Genomic DNA, 17907 nt, shown 5'->3' on the forward strand with positions numbered 1-17907 from the left:
AGATTAATGTACACCCAATTCCCAGGTACGATTAATTATTATTATAGTACTCCATATTTATGTACTATAAGCATAAAATTAAATGGTGAAAGGCTGTCACTGATTTCACCTTATAATTACATGCTTTAATTTTAATAAATCACAATGTAGGTACACAATAAGAACGCATATATAAGTTTTAATGAAATATTGAAACAGTCTAGCATAGGGAAAACACCCATCATTTTTATTAGGAATGAATAATAACAAGGTTGTCGGTTCAAATTAGTAAAATTTGGTAGATAAGGGCATAATTAATTACCATCGATAAATAATTTAATTTGTCACATGGAGCGAATTTCATAGACGGAACATTAAATAGAATGATTGTTTCCTTCGATTCATATTTAGAATGGTTATTTATTTTGTATGTATCCGTGTCTGTGTGAGCTTATGACATCTATATTTTGAACCATAAGGACGTAATCAAATGTCAACTCTAAATATTATACAAATTTTAAATCATGATTTTGACCATTAGAAAATGTCAACGGATGAAAAAATAATAGTAAAAAAAATATCAACACAGTGTCAACGATTGATGTTGTGTTGAAATTGTATTGACATTTTCTGTTGATGATATTTTGTCATTTGTTGACATTTTCTAACGATTCAAATCATAATTTAGAGTTTGTATAAATATTTAAAGTTTGCATTCACTAACCTTGAACCATATATCTTCTAATTAAAGATTTACAGTGTCTATATAATTTCCAAGTATTCTTATAATATTGAGTTGCAAAAATTAGATTAATTTTTGCATTGTGCATAAATTTTATGCTGAATTAATATGATGAAATCAAATTCGCAACTGACACGGCGATCATCAAGAAAAGATTTTAAACAAGTGTTTTCAACATTGTCAAAACTTTTTCCAACTACTTGGAAGCTTCCCCACTAAATCAAAATTTGTCATATATTTTGGCCCACAATGCGGTTAAAACAACCATGATATGCTGAAAATGAATTGTGTACAAATTTTATTAATCAGTTACAACAAGTTTTGTTTGAATTCAGACAGAGTAATTCATACCAAATAAATAGAATGGAGATAAGTATTACTATTAAATATCGTTACTTTCCAAAACAGACATCTATTCTAATATCACAGAGAAATAAATAACGCAGGGGAAATTAGAGAGAAATGCCTAAGAATAGGTTTGGGCCGCAAAATGGAAAGACAAAAATAGAAGGTGTGGTACTGGTGAGAGAATTAATTTGTATAATTATATTTATTTTATTTAGTGAGTGTACTACTAGTCAATATAATTTTACAATAAAACTGTAATTTAACTTAGAAATCTGCAATAATAATATTTAATTTAGGAATTCAAATTCGATGAACCTATCCCAACGAATTTTCAGATACTAACAAAAAGCATGCATGAAGAACAATTTAATTGACAAAATACATAATATAGCATAACAATTACCAATCAATCATAATTGATAACTGATAAGAGAGTGGCAAACAAATGCTCAACAAATCCATTTAAGATTTTAAGCAATACCCAAATTTATAATACGTGTGTGCATAAAATATCACATCACATCTTTTCTATTCATACATATATATATTTCAAAATTTAAAATTAGTGGGGGAGTTGACCCCTCCTATCAGCTCCATCGTTCGTATTGCATTTTAATTAACGCAACAGTCCAAAAATATACATTTAAATTTTCTTCAATTTTATTATTTTGGGTCCTTAGCTTGGCACTATTAGTACCATTAGAAATGTCAAAATCAAGCACACATCAATTTCAGTTGGAAATTTTAAATTTGATGAGGTAGACAATCATAATAATAGCAAAACCCTAGCTAATATATGTGATCATTGGGGTTTTCAACATTATACGGCAAACCCAAATGTAATTTTCCAAAGACCCCACTTCTCCAAAATTGCCTAAATTATGACTATTAGCCAAACACGACGTTGTAACACCACTAGGAGAATATTTTTTTCACAAATTAGTGCGTGAGTTAGATAAGTCTCTTCCTTTTTTTCTCTTTTGAAGGCCATTACTTGCTGCATTATTAACTTAATACGTCATCATTAGGCTACTAATCCGGAGCAAAACGACAGATCTCAGTGTCGTATAGTATTCCATTCACTATGATAATGGTTTTTCCATTTCGACATATTGTGGTGCTTAAGCGTTAAGTTCTGACTATATGTATGTATGTTTTTCTTTTTTTGGTTTCGATTTGCATCATCATAGTACTATATTTTGCATTAATTGTTGCTCACACGGAATATATATGTTTTCTTTTAGTTTGATGATCTTAATACTTCTATTGCACAATGTATATTTCGTTTTTTTTTGGATTCTCAAATGGTATAATGCACTACTATTATTTATATAAAAAAGTTTCTTAATTCACTTATATGCTCGTGGTCCGTGGATGTGTTTCTTAATTGATATAGTAGCCTTGGCTATGGCTGATGAGTATATAGGTCAATTCTCTTTGATTATAATTGATACCACACATCTAAGTTTTTTTGTTATAATGTACGAAGTACATAATATACTAAGTACTCCCTAATTACAATCATAATTTTTTTTTTCTACATTTTGACGTACGTACCACAGTGTGAAGTACAACAATTAATAAAATGCAATACACAAACTAATTAATAGCATTAGATGAGCAGGGCATAAAACTTCTTATATGTATAGCATAGATCGGGGCAACATATATATATTCAACAATAGCAAACTTTATAGTATTGGGCGACAGATTTATTTATGTTTAATATTTAATTAACATTGTATCTAACTCATTTAAATAATGCACAATTTGGTAATTTTGGGTGTCCCCAAAATAACGCACACTCATTTAATTTCTCTGTCATTTGGACACAATTTCCTTATCCTTTAACCATATTTTCTTCACTTTTTTACAAGTTTACTAAAAATGACCTAATATTTCTTCACTTACACTCTATTTATAAAGTTGGACAATTCATCAATTCACAATTTGTTCTAACTATTTTTTCGTTATAACTCGTGACATAAACTAGTACACTATTTTTTAGGCGGAAAGGGTATAATGAATGTGATATAATAAAATACATACCCACTTAAAACACTATAAAAATAAGTGATTTTTGTAAAATAAGTATCGTTTTAAAATTCGAATACAATTTCAATATAAAGATTTTCAACTATAACAACCTAGAAATATCTCTTCATTATGAGAGTGTCTATATCTCAATTTTGCCATTGGAGCCAGCTAGATCGTGTAAAATTTTCATTTGCCTAATAAAACAAGCTAGGAAAGGCAAGTATACTTACTTAATTTGCTTTAGGAAAAAGGGTGGAAAAGTCATAGTGTAAACACCAAAAGCATTTTCCTCATTATTATAGATGGAAATCAAAACTAATGGGGTACACGATTTATTTGCCTGTCAATCCCTAGTGAGGATAAGGTAATTTGAAGTATGGATTGAACAGCATATTTTCCTAACAAACATATTAGTCATACTTCACACGATACATACAGGTGCCAAAAATCGAGAAAACTTGTCGATGGTGAATATGTGCAATGATGTACAAGTAGTGATAATAATTGTGAATAAAGATGTTGGGCATTTATACTATGTTGATGTATGAGTCATTTTCATTTCCTGCATGTTCCATCACTATCCCCTTTTCTTATATCCAGATACGTTGTAAAGTCTAAGTACTTGCGTCTTTTGATTTCAGTTCCATTATTGAGGTTTTAAGTGTCTATTGTTACAATCATCTATGTCACTTAACATTTTATTAGTTTCATCCTCATCATGCGTCCTCATCTAAGGACATCTTCACGTAAGACAAGGGCAGACGTAGAAATAAACATCGATAGAGGCTGTGATTTCTAAATTTTATTTCAAAATGTTTTTAGACAATTTACATCACTTGGGCTATTATACAATAATTTACCTTAGATTTGAATAAATTTCATAAAATAATATTAGAAAAATGTTTTTAAAAAAATCCAGCTTTAGGCCATCCGCAACACTGTCTCTTATCCGTCTCTTAACCGTCTCATCTCTTCACTATTCATGGGCCCCACTGTACTTTTCAGCTCATCTCTTAACTAAGAGACAACACCTGCATCCCTCCATCTCTTAACCATCTCTTAACTATTCATTCAATTTCATTTTTTATTTTTAATTCCAACAAATTCAATTTTAATAAAAACACACTTCATTAAAATAAAATAAATATTACAATTTAAAAGCCTAAAAAATAAAAAAAATACATAATTTAAAATCCTAAAAAATAAAAAAAATACATAATTTAAAATCCTAAAAAATAAAAAAAATACATAATTAAAATACTCTAAATGAAACTATAAAAACTACTCCGTCGGCGAATCAAATCATCCCCCGAAGTCGGCGGTGCACCTATACCAAGTTGAGCTCTCATATACTCAATTCCGGCCATATGGGCTGAAACTTGGCCAGGAGTCATTTTTGAAAGGTCCGCCATCGTGGAGACCAGGTACATGGACATTAGGGTGTGCGAGCCCGTGCCCGTGCCCGTGCCGGAGCCCTCGCCCTCGCCTGCCTGGCTTGATTCGCCGTGGCCCCTCCCTCTCCCCCTCGCTCTAGCCGCCTTCGCCGCCTTGGTCCCTTGCGGCCGACGTCGTGCACCGGAAGAAGACCCCCTTGCATCATCGGTTGGCGTGCCCTCACGTGAGGTGTTGCCTTCGCCGCCATCACTAGACGAGTAGTGGCCACGCGCCGTGCGCTTCGTGCGTTTCGAGCCCGACTCGACACCGCCAGCCCACCTTTCAAGGTGGTGGACTTGCGACCAAACATCGACAAGCTTGAAATCTTTGCCGACGTCATCTTTGAAGACCCGCAACGCCGCTCTCAGAATGTCGGCTCCACTGGCTCCGCTCTGATAATTTGCCTCTTCTCCCCTGTATATCGCGCAAAATTTTTTGACATCTCTGTCGCATCGGTCCCAATGACTGCGGAGCATCTTCACGTTGCGGGGAACGGTATTCTTCGGCCTTCGTGCGTTGTAAACTTCGGTGACTTTTAGCCAAAAACACTTGTGGGTTTGTTGATTCCCGACGACAGGATCGTACGAGACGCTGATCCAAGCGTCGTACAGAGCCAACGTCTCGGCTTGGCTGTATGGATGACGGGTGCCATCTCCCACAGCCTCTGCCTCCTCTTCCTCATCTTCCTCCTCGGCATTGACGCCGAGCCTGAGGTTGATCCTGCCGGAGCCGGAGCCGGAGCCGGAGCCAATTGGCCAGTCGGGCAAACTGCGTTCAGGAGCCAAAAAATTCTCCGGAATTTGGGATAATCCCGGCGATTGCCCGTACCTCTGGTGGGGAGGGACGATAGTATGCATCCACGTCAAAATGTGGTGTTTGGTACGCCGGGGGGGTGGTCGGGCCTTGGGTGCCCGACGACGAACCGGGAGTACCCAAACAGTTGTACATGCTCGCCCAATCGTCGAACGAGTTCAAGTCGAACCCGCCGGAGCGCCGCCTGCTGGAGCCACCGCCGGAGCCGCCGCTGCTGGAGTTTCCATCGCCGGACATTTTTTAACAATTTGAGAGTAGTGTTTGTGTGTAAAATGGAAGAGGAATGAGAGTAGTGTTTGTGTGTAAAATGGTGAATGGAGTATGAAGTATATTTATAGAAGAATAAAAGAAAAAAATAATTTAAAAATTCGACCGTTTTGTTCCCAACGGTCATTTGACCATTTGATTTTTTATTTTTTTTTATTAAATTTGAAATTTTCGAATTTATAAAAAAAAAAAATTATTACGTCATAATTACGACGCCCACTCGCGGCCGGCGAGTGGGCGTCACGCAATGCTCTAGCGCACGCCACGTGGGCGCACGCGTCGTCTCGCCAGCTCGAGGCCGGCCTCGCCGGGTCGCGTCGCGCGACGAGATGTCTCGTCTCGTCGAGACGAGACGAGCCTCGCAACGCTGTCTCGATGCTGGCTCGTCTCGTCAAGACGAGACCGAGCCCGCATCGAGTCAGCGTTGCGGATGCTCTTAGCCCCTTGTCACCTTCATTTGGGTCCACTCATGCATCAGACTCTCTATATTTTACATAATCTCTTAGCCGTTATCAATTTTCTTAATAGTAGATAATACGAACTTTAATACAAAATTGGTAGATAATATAAATAATATTGAAATATTATTAGGGAAGAATAACATTCATCTTTTTATAAAGAGATATTAATTGAAAATAAAAAATGATTACTATTTGTAGACAATTTAAAAGGGAAAAAACATTACTATTGATTGTGGACGGAGGTGGTATATATATATTAGTGTTATTAGGTATAGAATAATAGATTGAATAGGCGCACCTAGGCCTGAAAATTTAATCTGCGGGTTTCGGGTATTCCCGGTCCAGTTCCAATACCCGACGGGTTTTGGGTACTCAAAACCCGAAATTATGGATTCGGGTACGAGTTTGGGTAGTTAATGTTAGGATTTTTCGGGTTTAGGCTACCCGACTAATACCCGATTAATTATGTATTTGTAGTACTGTTAGCTACCGTCAAAGAGATGAGTCTGCACAAAGTCACAGATGAATGACAAAATGAGTAGCACTTAAGATGAATTGAATGCCATGAATCTTTGCTTTTGGGTTATAAAGTTCTTAGTTTACTATTAGATTATGTTTGGTTGCTTTGACATTTTATTGTTCTATTATCTCAACTTTAATACTTCTTTACATTCATGTTCGGTTCATGTTGCATTGTTTATGTTCTTACTTGTTATCTTTTGAAAATATATAGTTAATTAGTTATGCTTTCTTCATTTTATATACATGTTCATTTAATGTCTTAAGAAATTATTTTAATCTCTTTTATGTTTCAATTTATACAAAAAAAAAAATTTATTTTGAAATTAAGTAGTGTCTATTTGTCTAATGTCTATTTTATATAATATAGAATTATAGTCAATAAATAGTATAAGTATTGTGTTATTTTTAATAATTTCTATTCTCATCACAATTTAATTTATATAAAAGAATAAATTTTAAATATAATAATTCCAGGGTTATGGGTACCCGATTAGTTGGGTTCGGGTACCCGCATCGGGTATTAGGGTACCCGAATTCACATACGGGTCGGGTATTGGGTATGATATTTTTGAGATTTCGGGTTCGGGTACCCGAATTTTCACCCCTAGGCGCACCATACATGTGTTAATTGACAGTCCACATGGCCGAACAAGACGCAAACACCACTCTCACAAAATTAAACTTTAATTCAAAACTATAGACTAATTCAGGGCTGGAAAACCAGAAATAACAAACTTGAAGACAAATTATACTCCCAACTATTACATGTATTAAACTATATTACTATCATTTATATAGCTATGAATTGCCATTTCACCGCTAGTACATAGCTAGCCGTTATTGTTTCTTTTTATTTTCAGTATTAATTCATAATATCTGTATTAATATAATGCATTTATATAGAGACCGTATGAATAATTGTTGTGAAAGTGAAAGAGTGAATTATTAAAGGTGGAGAGGAGAAGACGGATCGAATGTATTTTTATGGTGGAAACTACTCCACTATTGAATTGCATTTCCCAAGTCATTTCCTGTGAGATGTGTCATTTTTTCCACGTTAAGTCACACTCCACATCTCATATACATCTGACACACTTCTTCATTTAAGGAAACGAAGAATCAACTCATCTTTATCTCAAAGACTAACTCTCAACGAAAATAATGATTTTACAATATCGCAAGAAACGTCTTCAAATGCGTAACCTCAAGCATCCGCAACGCGGACGGATTGTTCCGTCCCGGGGAACGAGACAGGGGCTGGATGCGTTGAAAACATCCGCTGTAGACAGTCTATGTATTGTCTATAATACAATCCACGAAAATCCATCTATAACGCCTATTAACATTGTTTTGCTTTATAGCATTGTTATTTTATGTCATGCGTGTCACGTGATAACACGGAGTTGGAAAGATATTATGACTTTAAGATTAGTTATTTTTGAAGTACATCAATTTTTATTTATTAAAAATTTATTTTAATAAAATGAAACTATATTTGAAAATGACCATACTTAGCATCAAATATGCGAATTTGTGAAAGATTAGAGTATTTTGTTAGTACATAAACATTAGAGGAGTGGATTTTGTATTTGCTAGAGGAAGCATTTTATAGACATGTTTCAACTCGAATAATTCTTGGGAGATCAATGTGAGACGATTGGTTTTACACGTATGAGAAACTTTTTATGTTTTTTCTATATAAATTTATTAAATTTTAATACAAAATCAATGTTTGATTTAGTGCTAAATGTGCTTTGTTAAAACCGATAGGTTGTGGGTCCAAAACAACCCCAACATTTTTTTCTAAAATATTATGTTTTTTTAGTATTTTATTTTATTGCATTTGTTTTACTTTTCTTTTTGTAATAGAATGTTTATATTTTTGTTATCATAAGAATTTATTTTAAATAATGTGTACATTCATTTACCATGTAAATTTAATTTGAATGTGAATGTAAAGTTTTGATTAAAAATAATTTGCATGTGAAGAATTATACTCTCTCTGTCCCATAGAAATAAACCATTTATGATTGACACATGTTTTATTGCTTGATTGATAAAGTAAGAAATAAAGAGAAAAATTACTTAGTTGAAATTGTATAGTGGATGGTGGGATCCATAAATAATAAAGTAAAATAGATGGAGAAAAAAATTGTCATAAATGTATATGGACTATTTATATGAGACGGAAGAAAAATGAATAATACTATGATCCATTTCTATAGGATGGAGGGAGTATACAAAAATAAGACCTATGTATAGTTAAGTGAATGAATAACGAGTTATTGTGAATATTGTTCTTGAGTAAGAAATAACGTAAAATGTGGTATGAGGTCTATAAATGGTTTAGTGAATGAATAGTTTTATTCATATTTTATACTACATATTATTATTATATAGAAGCCCCTATTAATAATCTAAATTATCTATAAAATTACTTTAAGATAAATTTTGAAAATTTAACCCCTAGGTTCATCTTTGCGTCCGCCACTGGTTTTAGTTCTGAAGTTCTGTATGATCTTACCTTCATTAGTTCATTTCAAACTAGAAAACGCTTAAAACATTCGTTCTCAAAGAAGTATTGATCATGTATTGCCACACATGCTTGAATGTCGTTGCAGTGTATTGAGCGTCTGACGGTTACACACACAAATATGTTTGAGCACGCTATCTGTTGCCCAATTATAAAGACCATATCATGTTTCTTTAATTTTGTTTAAAATCCAAAAATTAGATTTTTTTATATCTAAATACTCTTATTTCACATTCAATTCTTCATAATTTCTTCTATAACTTTTTATTCTAATTTCTCCTATAAGGATTATGGATGATCTTATTTGTGGTTTTGAGTAATGTTGCTTAATTTTAAGGGTGAAAAAGATATATAATCAAAATAATAAAATGTATAATATGTTTACCCACACTTATAAAAAGAATTAATTTATAGCCATTTTAGAGGGCTAATGAAAATAATTAAATTTAGTCAATACATACCTAGTTATCTAGAAGTCCTTATACTAAATTTTTTATTCAAGTAGATCCATCTACAAATTTTTTTTGTTCTTTTTATCCTTATACCAATACATTTTGTTTAATTAAGTCATTTTACAATTTTTGTTTTTGTTTTTTCACATCTTTATACTAATGCATTTTGATTTAAGAGGTTTTATATTTATATTTTTAATTTGGTTGGATCTTTATTCACGGAGTTCACAATTTAATTAAATTTATTGTGCTACATTTATTTATTTTCTCTTTTTCACTTATTTATTTTGAAATTAATAGTTGCAATATTAACTCAATAGTAATTTAAAAATGACAAATTTATAAATTGATAATGGAAAATATCAATAAATTTTTCATTTTTTCAATGATTCTCGAGTTGATATTGCAACCGAAAGAAAATTAATAAATATAATTAACAAAAGAAAAATTAATTAAAATTTAAAGTCCGTTGAATAATCCAACCAAATAAAAAATATAAGTATAAAAATCTCTTAAATCAACATGCATTAGTATAAAGATCTAATGAAATTAAACAATTATAAGAAAACCTAATAGTACTTAAAAATGTATTGGTACAAAGATTTAATGAACCTAAGACATTATACTTATAGAAGGATCAAACGAAATAAAATGTATTAGTACAAGGTCTACCCTTTCACTTTTTTAAAATGTTTTTTTTTTCAAAATTACTACTATTTCCTTATGTTCTTTCGATTGATACATATTTTGACCTTTTTTAATTTTTAATTTTATTTTACTTATAGTGATAACTAAATCCTACTATAAAAAAGTTACTATTTTTTTAGGTACCACGTGCATCCATCTCACATTAAAAAGCCCCTAATCTTCAATCAATTAGCCGACCATATCTTTAATTTTGCATTTATCGGCATGCAAAGTGAAAAAGATGCAGTTAAACACAATATTGAACAGTTAAACACATTTGATGTGGTTAGCCATCAAATAAATCATGTAAAATTACTATACACAATGAAAACAACGACTTCTAATTTCCGACACATGACATGATTGCGGAAACCTCAAGAAAATTAACACATTATAAGTTTTACATTTAGAAGAAAAAACATTATATTACATATTTACAATATACTACTCCCTCGTCCCATTAAAGATGATCCACTTTCCTTTTTGGTTCATCCCAACCAAGATGACTCATTACTTAAAATGGAAATTCCTTTATCTTTACTTTATCCCTACTCTCTTACTTTATTCTCTCCATTTAACATACAAAATAAAATTGCATAAAATTCTGTGCCGTCCAAGAAAGAGGTCATCTTTTTTGGGACGTAGGGAGTATTAATTTTTGAAATTGTCCTTCAGCATGTTTAGGAATTGATTTTTATGTTTGGAGAATTTGGTGGCTAGTATTTACATACGCATGCAGAGTGGATCGCTAGATTACAAATAGTTGGGAATTGAAAGAGGAAAACAGAGAGTGAGAAAAACACACAAGGTGAGGCATGGAGTTGCATGTGGTTTGCAGGTTATGATGTTGAGTTTATTGTTGCAATGCATGTGACGTGATCAACTCCATTAATATTTCTGGCTCACGTACTATTTTCATATCACTATTTTAATGTTTCTTAATTTCCACTCACCATCCTCTTCTGTTTTCATTTTCATTTTTATTCGCAACGCGTCATCATTTCATGGCTTCTGATGCCACCTATGATCAAACTATATATTCCGGATTAAACATTCCAAAAATTAAGTAATTCATACACTAAAATTAAATTACTTTATATGGTGACAGATTATCAAATCTTATACTATCTTCACCCATTATTAATATTTGAAAAATGAAATACTAACTACACCTAGGAACATTAGACTGACACCATAGTATAACACTAATATCAGCCTTTAGATCTTTAAGATGGACGTCTAGGATTGAATTGATAAAATAGAGTTTGAATTGCAGTCTTATGTGTTGGATATATTGCAGACGTGAGTATTTTAGTCAATTCCAAAAAATTTAAATAAAAAACAGATTTGGTAATATGTATACTGCAATATTTATATAGTAACACTGTAATCTAGTAAGGTAAAAAACTATTACGAATGATGCAGGCACGTAACACTGCAATTTGGTAACAGAATGAAAATTGAGAATGTCAATTTTGCCCTCTAGCGTTTTTTTTATGTTCCAATTTTATTAAAATAGATTGTCATATGGTAGCTTGAGAATCACACGATCTTCAGATATAACGGCCTAAAATGGTGGTATGACAATAAAAATGATCGTTATATTAATACACCACCCTATTCCTAATAGCTAAAATTAATTTAATTGATAAATTATCTTATACTCTTCACCCAATATCAATATTATCTAAAATTAATAAAATATAAGAAAGATTAAGAGAGAACGTGATTTGCGTATGATTCGTAGAAAATGAAAATCCACTTTATTTGAATGTAAAATTTGTCAAAATTAAAAAGATAAATTGCCATGATTACATGTATTTTTATATTGTGTACTATCTCCATCCGAAAAAATAGTTTTATTATGGACCATACAAATTTTAAATGTTTACAAGCATTCTACATTACAAGTGAAAAAAATAATACTAAATTAGTTATAATTAATGGTCGATAAGCTCAACTTCAATGTCATTTATCTACTCGTTGTGGGTAGAAAGTTACCTATCTAAAAATTATAAATTAGTTATTGGGTCGATAAGCTCAGCTTAAATGTCATTTATCTACTCGTTGTGGGTAGAAAATTACCTATCTAATTATTTGACTGAAGGAAAAGGAAAAGGAAAAGAAAAGGCAAGCCTTGTTTAATTCATTCCAACCAATTGCAAGTTTGGATATTAATCTCAATTTTCCACAAACTTGCACCACACCACATTGGGTTTACATATTCATAAATTATCCCATCCTTTGACTTTTCTAAAGTTTCATCTTTATCTCTGTTAAAAAAAAAATTTAAGTTTTATCTTTATCTTTATTTTCTCTTATCATTTTCTTTTATTTTAGCTAGTATTCTTGAACTGGGACTGCTTATCTGCTTCTATATGTGGAATATTTTTTATTGACTGGGAATAAAAGTATTTCATTTTAATGCATAGAAATAATATTGTAGTATAAACTAAAACGTGAAAGTATAGAAAACGAAATGGTCCTTACTCCTTAATAAAAACTGGATTTTTTATACAGAAGATAGGTCCAAATCATTCGGCCCAATATTAATTTGGGCTATAATTGGGTCGAAGATGGTGTTTATTATTTAATAAATGCTACGCAAATGGTGTCCAATATATGTATATAGTCTGCATGTGGTCGTGGACAAAATAGTTACTTTAAACCGCAAATATAGAGAGGTGAAATGGAGTATAAATTATTATCTCATTCATGATTTATATTGTAGTCATATGAGATTGCAGAGAAAATATACCAGTATTTAATATTATACGTAAAAGTTAAAACTCAATGAACAAATATCCAAGATTTAATTTGAGCCCAATATACTTATGCAAAGTAGACATTGGTTTAATTTGAAAGCCCATTTGAATTGAGGCTTAACCTCCCAAATTCAGTCACAAAACAGACAAAGGAGGGTCCACTATTCTCACATTCACATGTTTTGTAACAAAAGAAATCAGATATTTATGTTTCTCCAATCATTCTTCTTCATACTTGACATCCCAACTCTACCTGTGTGTGTGTGAGAGAGTCAGCTGCTAAGTTAGCAGAGGTTATTTAGTGAAGAAGCTCATTAGGAAAATGGGTGTTGTGGATCATGTTTCAAACATGTTAAATTGCTCCAGCGGCCATTCCAAGCATAAGAAACACAAAAAGCTTCAGGTTTTTGCATTTCCTTTTATTATTTTTCAATTATGTCTCTGTTTTTTTTTCCTTAGTTATACAAGTATATACCACTATATCTACCTGTCATATTCTTCCCAACTTAAATTAATTATATGATTATCTGACTTCAGATCTGCCTTAAAACTATAATTTGCCGATCCTCAGTTCACACAAGTATATTAAATATGTTATGTGCGTTCTGGGGCGGACCCATGTATAATGAACCCATGTATAATGAGGGTAGGGCTACCCTTAATAAAATCGTATTTTATCTTTTTTTATATAAATTTTTATAATTTATTCAAATTTAAGGCAAATTATTAAGTAAAAGCCCTTATAAATAATCTAAAACACCCACAAATATACCTTCAAACAAAATTTAGAAATCATAGCCCTTATCGTTATTTATTTGTGCGTCCACCCATGTGTGCGTTGTATAAAATTGAAAAAATAAACAGAGATAATAGCCATTAAATCATAAAATTTGGTCAAATTCTAGTATGTCCCATGAACTTTGAAATGAAATATTGAACACAAAGTTTCACTTGTTTTTTCAGTTGTCCCATCCATAAAAAAATCGACATTTTTCGTGATGTTAAAACTGACAATATTTCAATCAAATAAGATGAGGATTGAGAAAATAAAAGAATATAAAAGAAAAATAAATAAAAGATGTTGTTTCGAATATCGTTAAAAGATGACATTTAATGCATGGATGAGACAATTGAAAAAATTAAAACTTTGTGGTTTAATATTCCAATTTCAAAGTTTGTGGGACATACCAAAATTTGACCTAACTTTATGATTTAAATAACTGTTAACCCAAGTAAAAATTACTGAGTGTATCATCCTCTTCATGAGTTGTACGTATAAATCTATTTTTCTAAAGTCTAGTTGACAAATTGAAGACATGATGGAGTTCCACAATGTGGAAATGAAATACTGGTTTTGAATCTAAAGTTATCTGTTACATACCTACTTTGATACGATAGAGGTGATACGATAGAGGTGATAACTTATCTAGGGAATAAATACCAAACGTAGTATGAAAAATGAAATATTATGAGTTGGGTATTGTAATTAGACAGTAGAGATAAAGATCAAGATAGACTGCGAAGGATGTGAGAGAAAGGTGAGGAGGTCTGTGGAAGGAATGAAAGGCGTGACATCAATAGATATATCTCCGAAGCAGAACAAGCTCAAGGTGACCGGCTATGTGGACCCCGAAAAGGTCGTTGCGCGTGTGGCTCACCGCACCGGGAAGAAGGCCGAGCTGTGGCCGTACGTCCCCTACGACGAGGTGGACCATCCCTACGCCCACGGCGTCTACGACAATAAGGCCCCTGCTGGCTACGTTCGATACGGGAGCGACGCTCAGACGTCGCACCTCGCACGAGCCAGCTCCATCGAAGTCCGTTACACCACCGCCTTCAGCGACGAAAATCCTACCGCATGTGCCATCATGTGATGGATCCTTTGTGGAATCACAATCTTGTGCTAGTACCTTTTTTTCTATTGTGCTTAATTTGTAAGATAAGTGTTGAATTGAAACACATTGCACAAGCATATTAACTAGTATATTGATTAATCTTAACTATACAACTTTGATTGATGGAGAAAGAATGACAAAAAGAATATCACATGTGTAACAAAAAAGATGGCTAAGCCTAAGCCATCATGTCAAACATGGCGCTCTTCATAACAACAGAAGCACCCCTGTTGTATGCAGGAATTGTGATGGGGAAGAACATCTGCCTCACTCCTTCTGATCTCACTATTGGAAATATGATTCCATAAGCAGTCTACAACAACAACAACAAAAAAACACATTTTTAAGTACATTTTAAAAATTGAGGCAAACTTGTTACCAAGGCTTGAGTCTAGGATCAAACTCACCATGAGCAATCTGGCTCCGAGCCACACCCGGCTAGGCGAAGGAAGCGGGAACACAAGGCGGCCGACGCCATAAACAGCTACGGCAAAGAAATGCGCAACCAAACTCATCGGCCTCGGGTTGAGGCCGGACAAGAGCGCGATGGGCCCTTCCGAGCACATCCCTCCCAGGCTCAGGTAGTCAAAGCAGGCTTCCCTCATCTCCCGGCTCGCGTCATCCGCGGTCGGGCAGAACACCTGATATAGAGCTCCTGCCAACGTGTTAATCGTCGAGGCCACCGGCTGCAACCAAACAAAACATTCAAAACACAAGCAAATAAAATTCAAATATCCAATTCAAAGATGGATCAAATTCAATGCTGACCTTCCTAAGCGTGTAGAAGGCCTCAAGATGCTCGGTGAGGGCGGCCGCGTCGCTGAAGTCCTTCATCGGCCTCAGCAGATCGCGGAGCACCACTACATCGGCCAATGCCACGGTCATCCCCCCACCGGTCAACGGGTGCCTCATGTTGAATGCGTCTCCGAGCAGGATGGCACCCGGGGTGGGCAGGGGAGAGGCCGGCATGGACCGGTTAGGCATAGACCTTATCTCCCCCTTCTCGACTTGCTCCACGAACGCATCGTGGAGCTCCTGCGGGAGCTGAGGCGCCACCGTGGCTTTCAAGTACTTGGCCATGTCACCGTTGGTGATCGAGGGCAGCTTGGCGCCCGGGATGTCGACAAGGCACCGGACCTCGGTGCTGCTCACGGGGTAGAACAGGACAGGTGAGGGATTAGCCAGGATAACATGGCCGTGGTTGGGCTGTGGAAGCTTCCCATTTTCAAGATTCAACACCATGCCTACAAAGTGGGACATCACATTCACCTGTGGAATGCAGAGATTCTTTCTCAAATTGGAGAAGCATCCATCACACACTATTGTGAGAGGGGCAAATGCCTTCACATCTTCACCATTCTTGTTCTTGTACTTCACTCCTTTCACTGTCCCTTTTCCTTCAATCAATGATGTCACAGTCCCTTGCTCCATCCTCACACTGCAAGAGAAAAACAGGAATGATCAGAATCCACACGATAACGACACAAACACGATGAGAAAGGGAGAAGGGCCTAGTTTCCTACTTGGGAAGAGAGGCGGCCTTTTCGCGTAGCCTCTGGATGAAGCGGCCATGGTGGAAGCTTCGGCCGGAGACATCCGAGGTGTATTCTTGGAGTGGATAGGTTAGTTTAGCATACTTCCCTTCCTTGTAAAGTGCATAGCCATACACTTGCTGAGAGTCAATCCCACCAACACATTCTTCACAAAACAAACACAACTTTGTCTTAAAACTCAATAGTATAATACATTTTTCATTGCATAAAAGGCAAAGGTTTGACATACATACCTTCCATTCCCAATTCTACTAGCTTGAGGTAGCCTCCTGGTTGAAGAAGCTCACCAACTATTCTATCTGGCTGGCTCAAATCCCTCTCGATCACCAGCACCGTGCGCCCATCCTATCGAATCCAAACCAAATTTTAGGACATTATACATCAAATCAAATTCAAGAACCATACATAAAAAACTCAAGATCTTTATCTATTTAAACATACCTTTGCCAAAGTGTAAGCTAGTGCTGAACCAGCTACACCGGCACCAACAATGACAACATCCGGGGGGCCATCAGCTTCACGCACAACCTTGTCCGAACATGCCTCAACGCCGGCATCTCTAGGCGCAGCCTTTTTAATATTTTTGTCTCCATTTTTTGTGAACCTTTGTAATAAGATGTAACCAAGAACCAAAGCGATGAAGCAACCTAACACATATTGTTCCATCATATCCAATTTCATTGATCAAAATGAGGTTCTATCTATCTATTCCTTTTCTTTCTTTCACAATGAATGTTTGAGTTGTTTCTCTATGATTATTAGGCCATGTTTATATATAGACAGCTCATTCGTCAAAGAAAGACAAAATTTAGTGTAGTAAAATAAGTGAGCTCTCCAAATTGGACTAATATGGTGGTTGTTGTGGAAACACGCTGTTAGAAATCAAGAAAGTGAGTCAAGGGTCAATATTGTTAGATTATTACAATAAAATCACATGTTTTACACTAAACAAGGTATTTCGGTTAAATCAGGGGGTGGCAGGAAATTCTGGTACACGTCAGTTTGCAATTAGCTAATAAAAACTGGCATTTAACTAATCCCACCAAGGTGTAAGTAACAAATTCGAGAATATAATAGTTTAGGGAAAGATGAACAAATAAAAAAATGGATCTTTGATATAATGAAACAAATTTTGGAATCATTCAGCAGGCCTTCTAAAATATAAAAACTTCTGTTAATTAAAATAGTACTAGTATAATTCTAATGCAATTTCTGCTAATTGGAAGAGTGGACTAGACTAGTTTCAATTCAGTGAGCGCACATGGAATTCAATGTGGCATTGACTTCTTATTATTTAAAACGACGATTTGGGTTAGTATTGGCCTATGAGTAACTTTGATTACAGCACACCAAAACTGAATCCAAACTGAGTTAAAACTTTCTGAATTTATTGTACTAGTAATTTATTTGGCCGATCAA

At 34.4% G+C, this 17907-nt stretch overlaps 2 protein-coding genes across 2 annotated transcripts; one reads left to right on the forward strand and one right to left on the reverse strand.

Moving 5' to 3' along the window:
* The first annotated feature begins 13263 nt into the window (after window positions 1-13263).
* LOC125200756 (heavy metal-associated isoprenylated plant protein 26-like) lies at window positions 13264-15040 on the forward strand. The gene is made up of 2 exons (XM_048098510.2): window positions 13264-13443; window positions 14531-15040. Exons 1-2 carry the CDS (start codon window positions 13363-13365, stop codon window positions 14912-14914), a joined length of 465 nt encoding a protein of 154 aa, XP_047954467.2. The 5' UTR covers window positions 13264-13362; the 3' UTR covers window positions 14915-15040.
* Window positions 14493-17227, reverse strand: LOC125200755 (squalene monooxygenase SE1-like). The gene is made up of 6 exons (XM_048098509.2): window positions 16930-17227; window positions 16722-16833; window positions 16459-16633; window positions 15704-16373; window positions 15343-15621; window positions 14493-15248 (listed from the first exon to the last, which is right to left on the reverse strand). The coding sequence occupies exons 1-6, from the start codon at window positions 17167-17169 to the stop codon at window positions 15114-15116; spliced, it is 1611 nt and encodes a 536-aa protein (XP_047954466.2). The 5' UTR covers window positions 17170-17227; the 3' UTR covers window positions 14493-15113.
* Between the last annotated feature and the right edge of the window lie 680 nt (window positions 17228-17907).

This window comes from Salvia hispanica, chromosome 2 (assembly GCF_029641045.1).
Source record: "Salvia hispanica isolate PSC_SH4W2 chromosome 2, Shi_PSC_v1, whole genome shotgun sequence".
Classification (NCBI taxonomy): Eukaryota; Viridiplantae; Streptophyta; class Magnoliopsida; order Lamiales; family Lamiaceae; genus Salvia; species Salvia hispanica.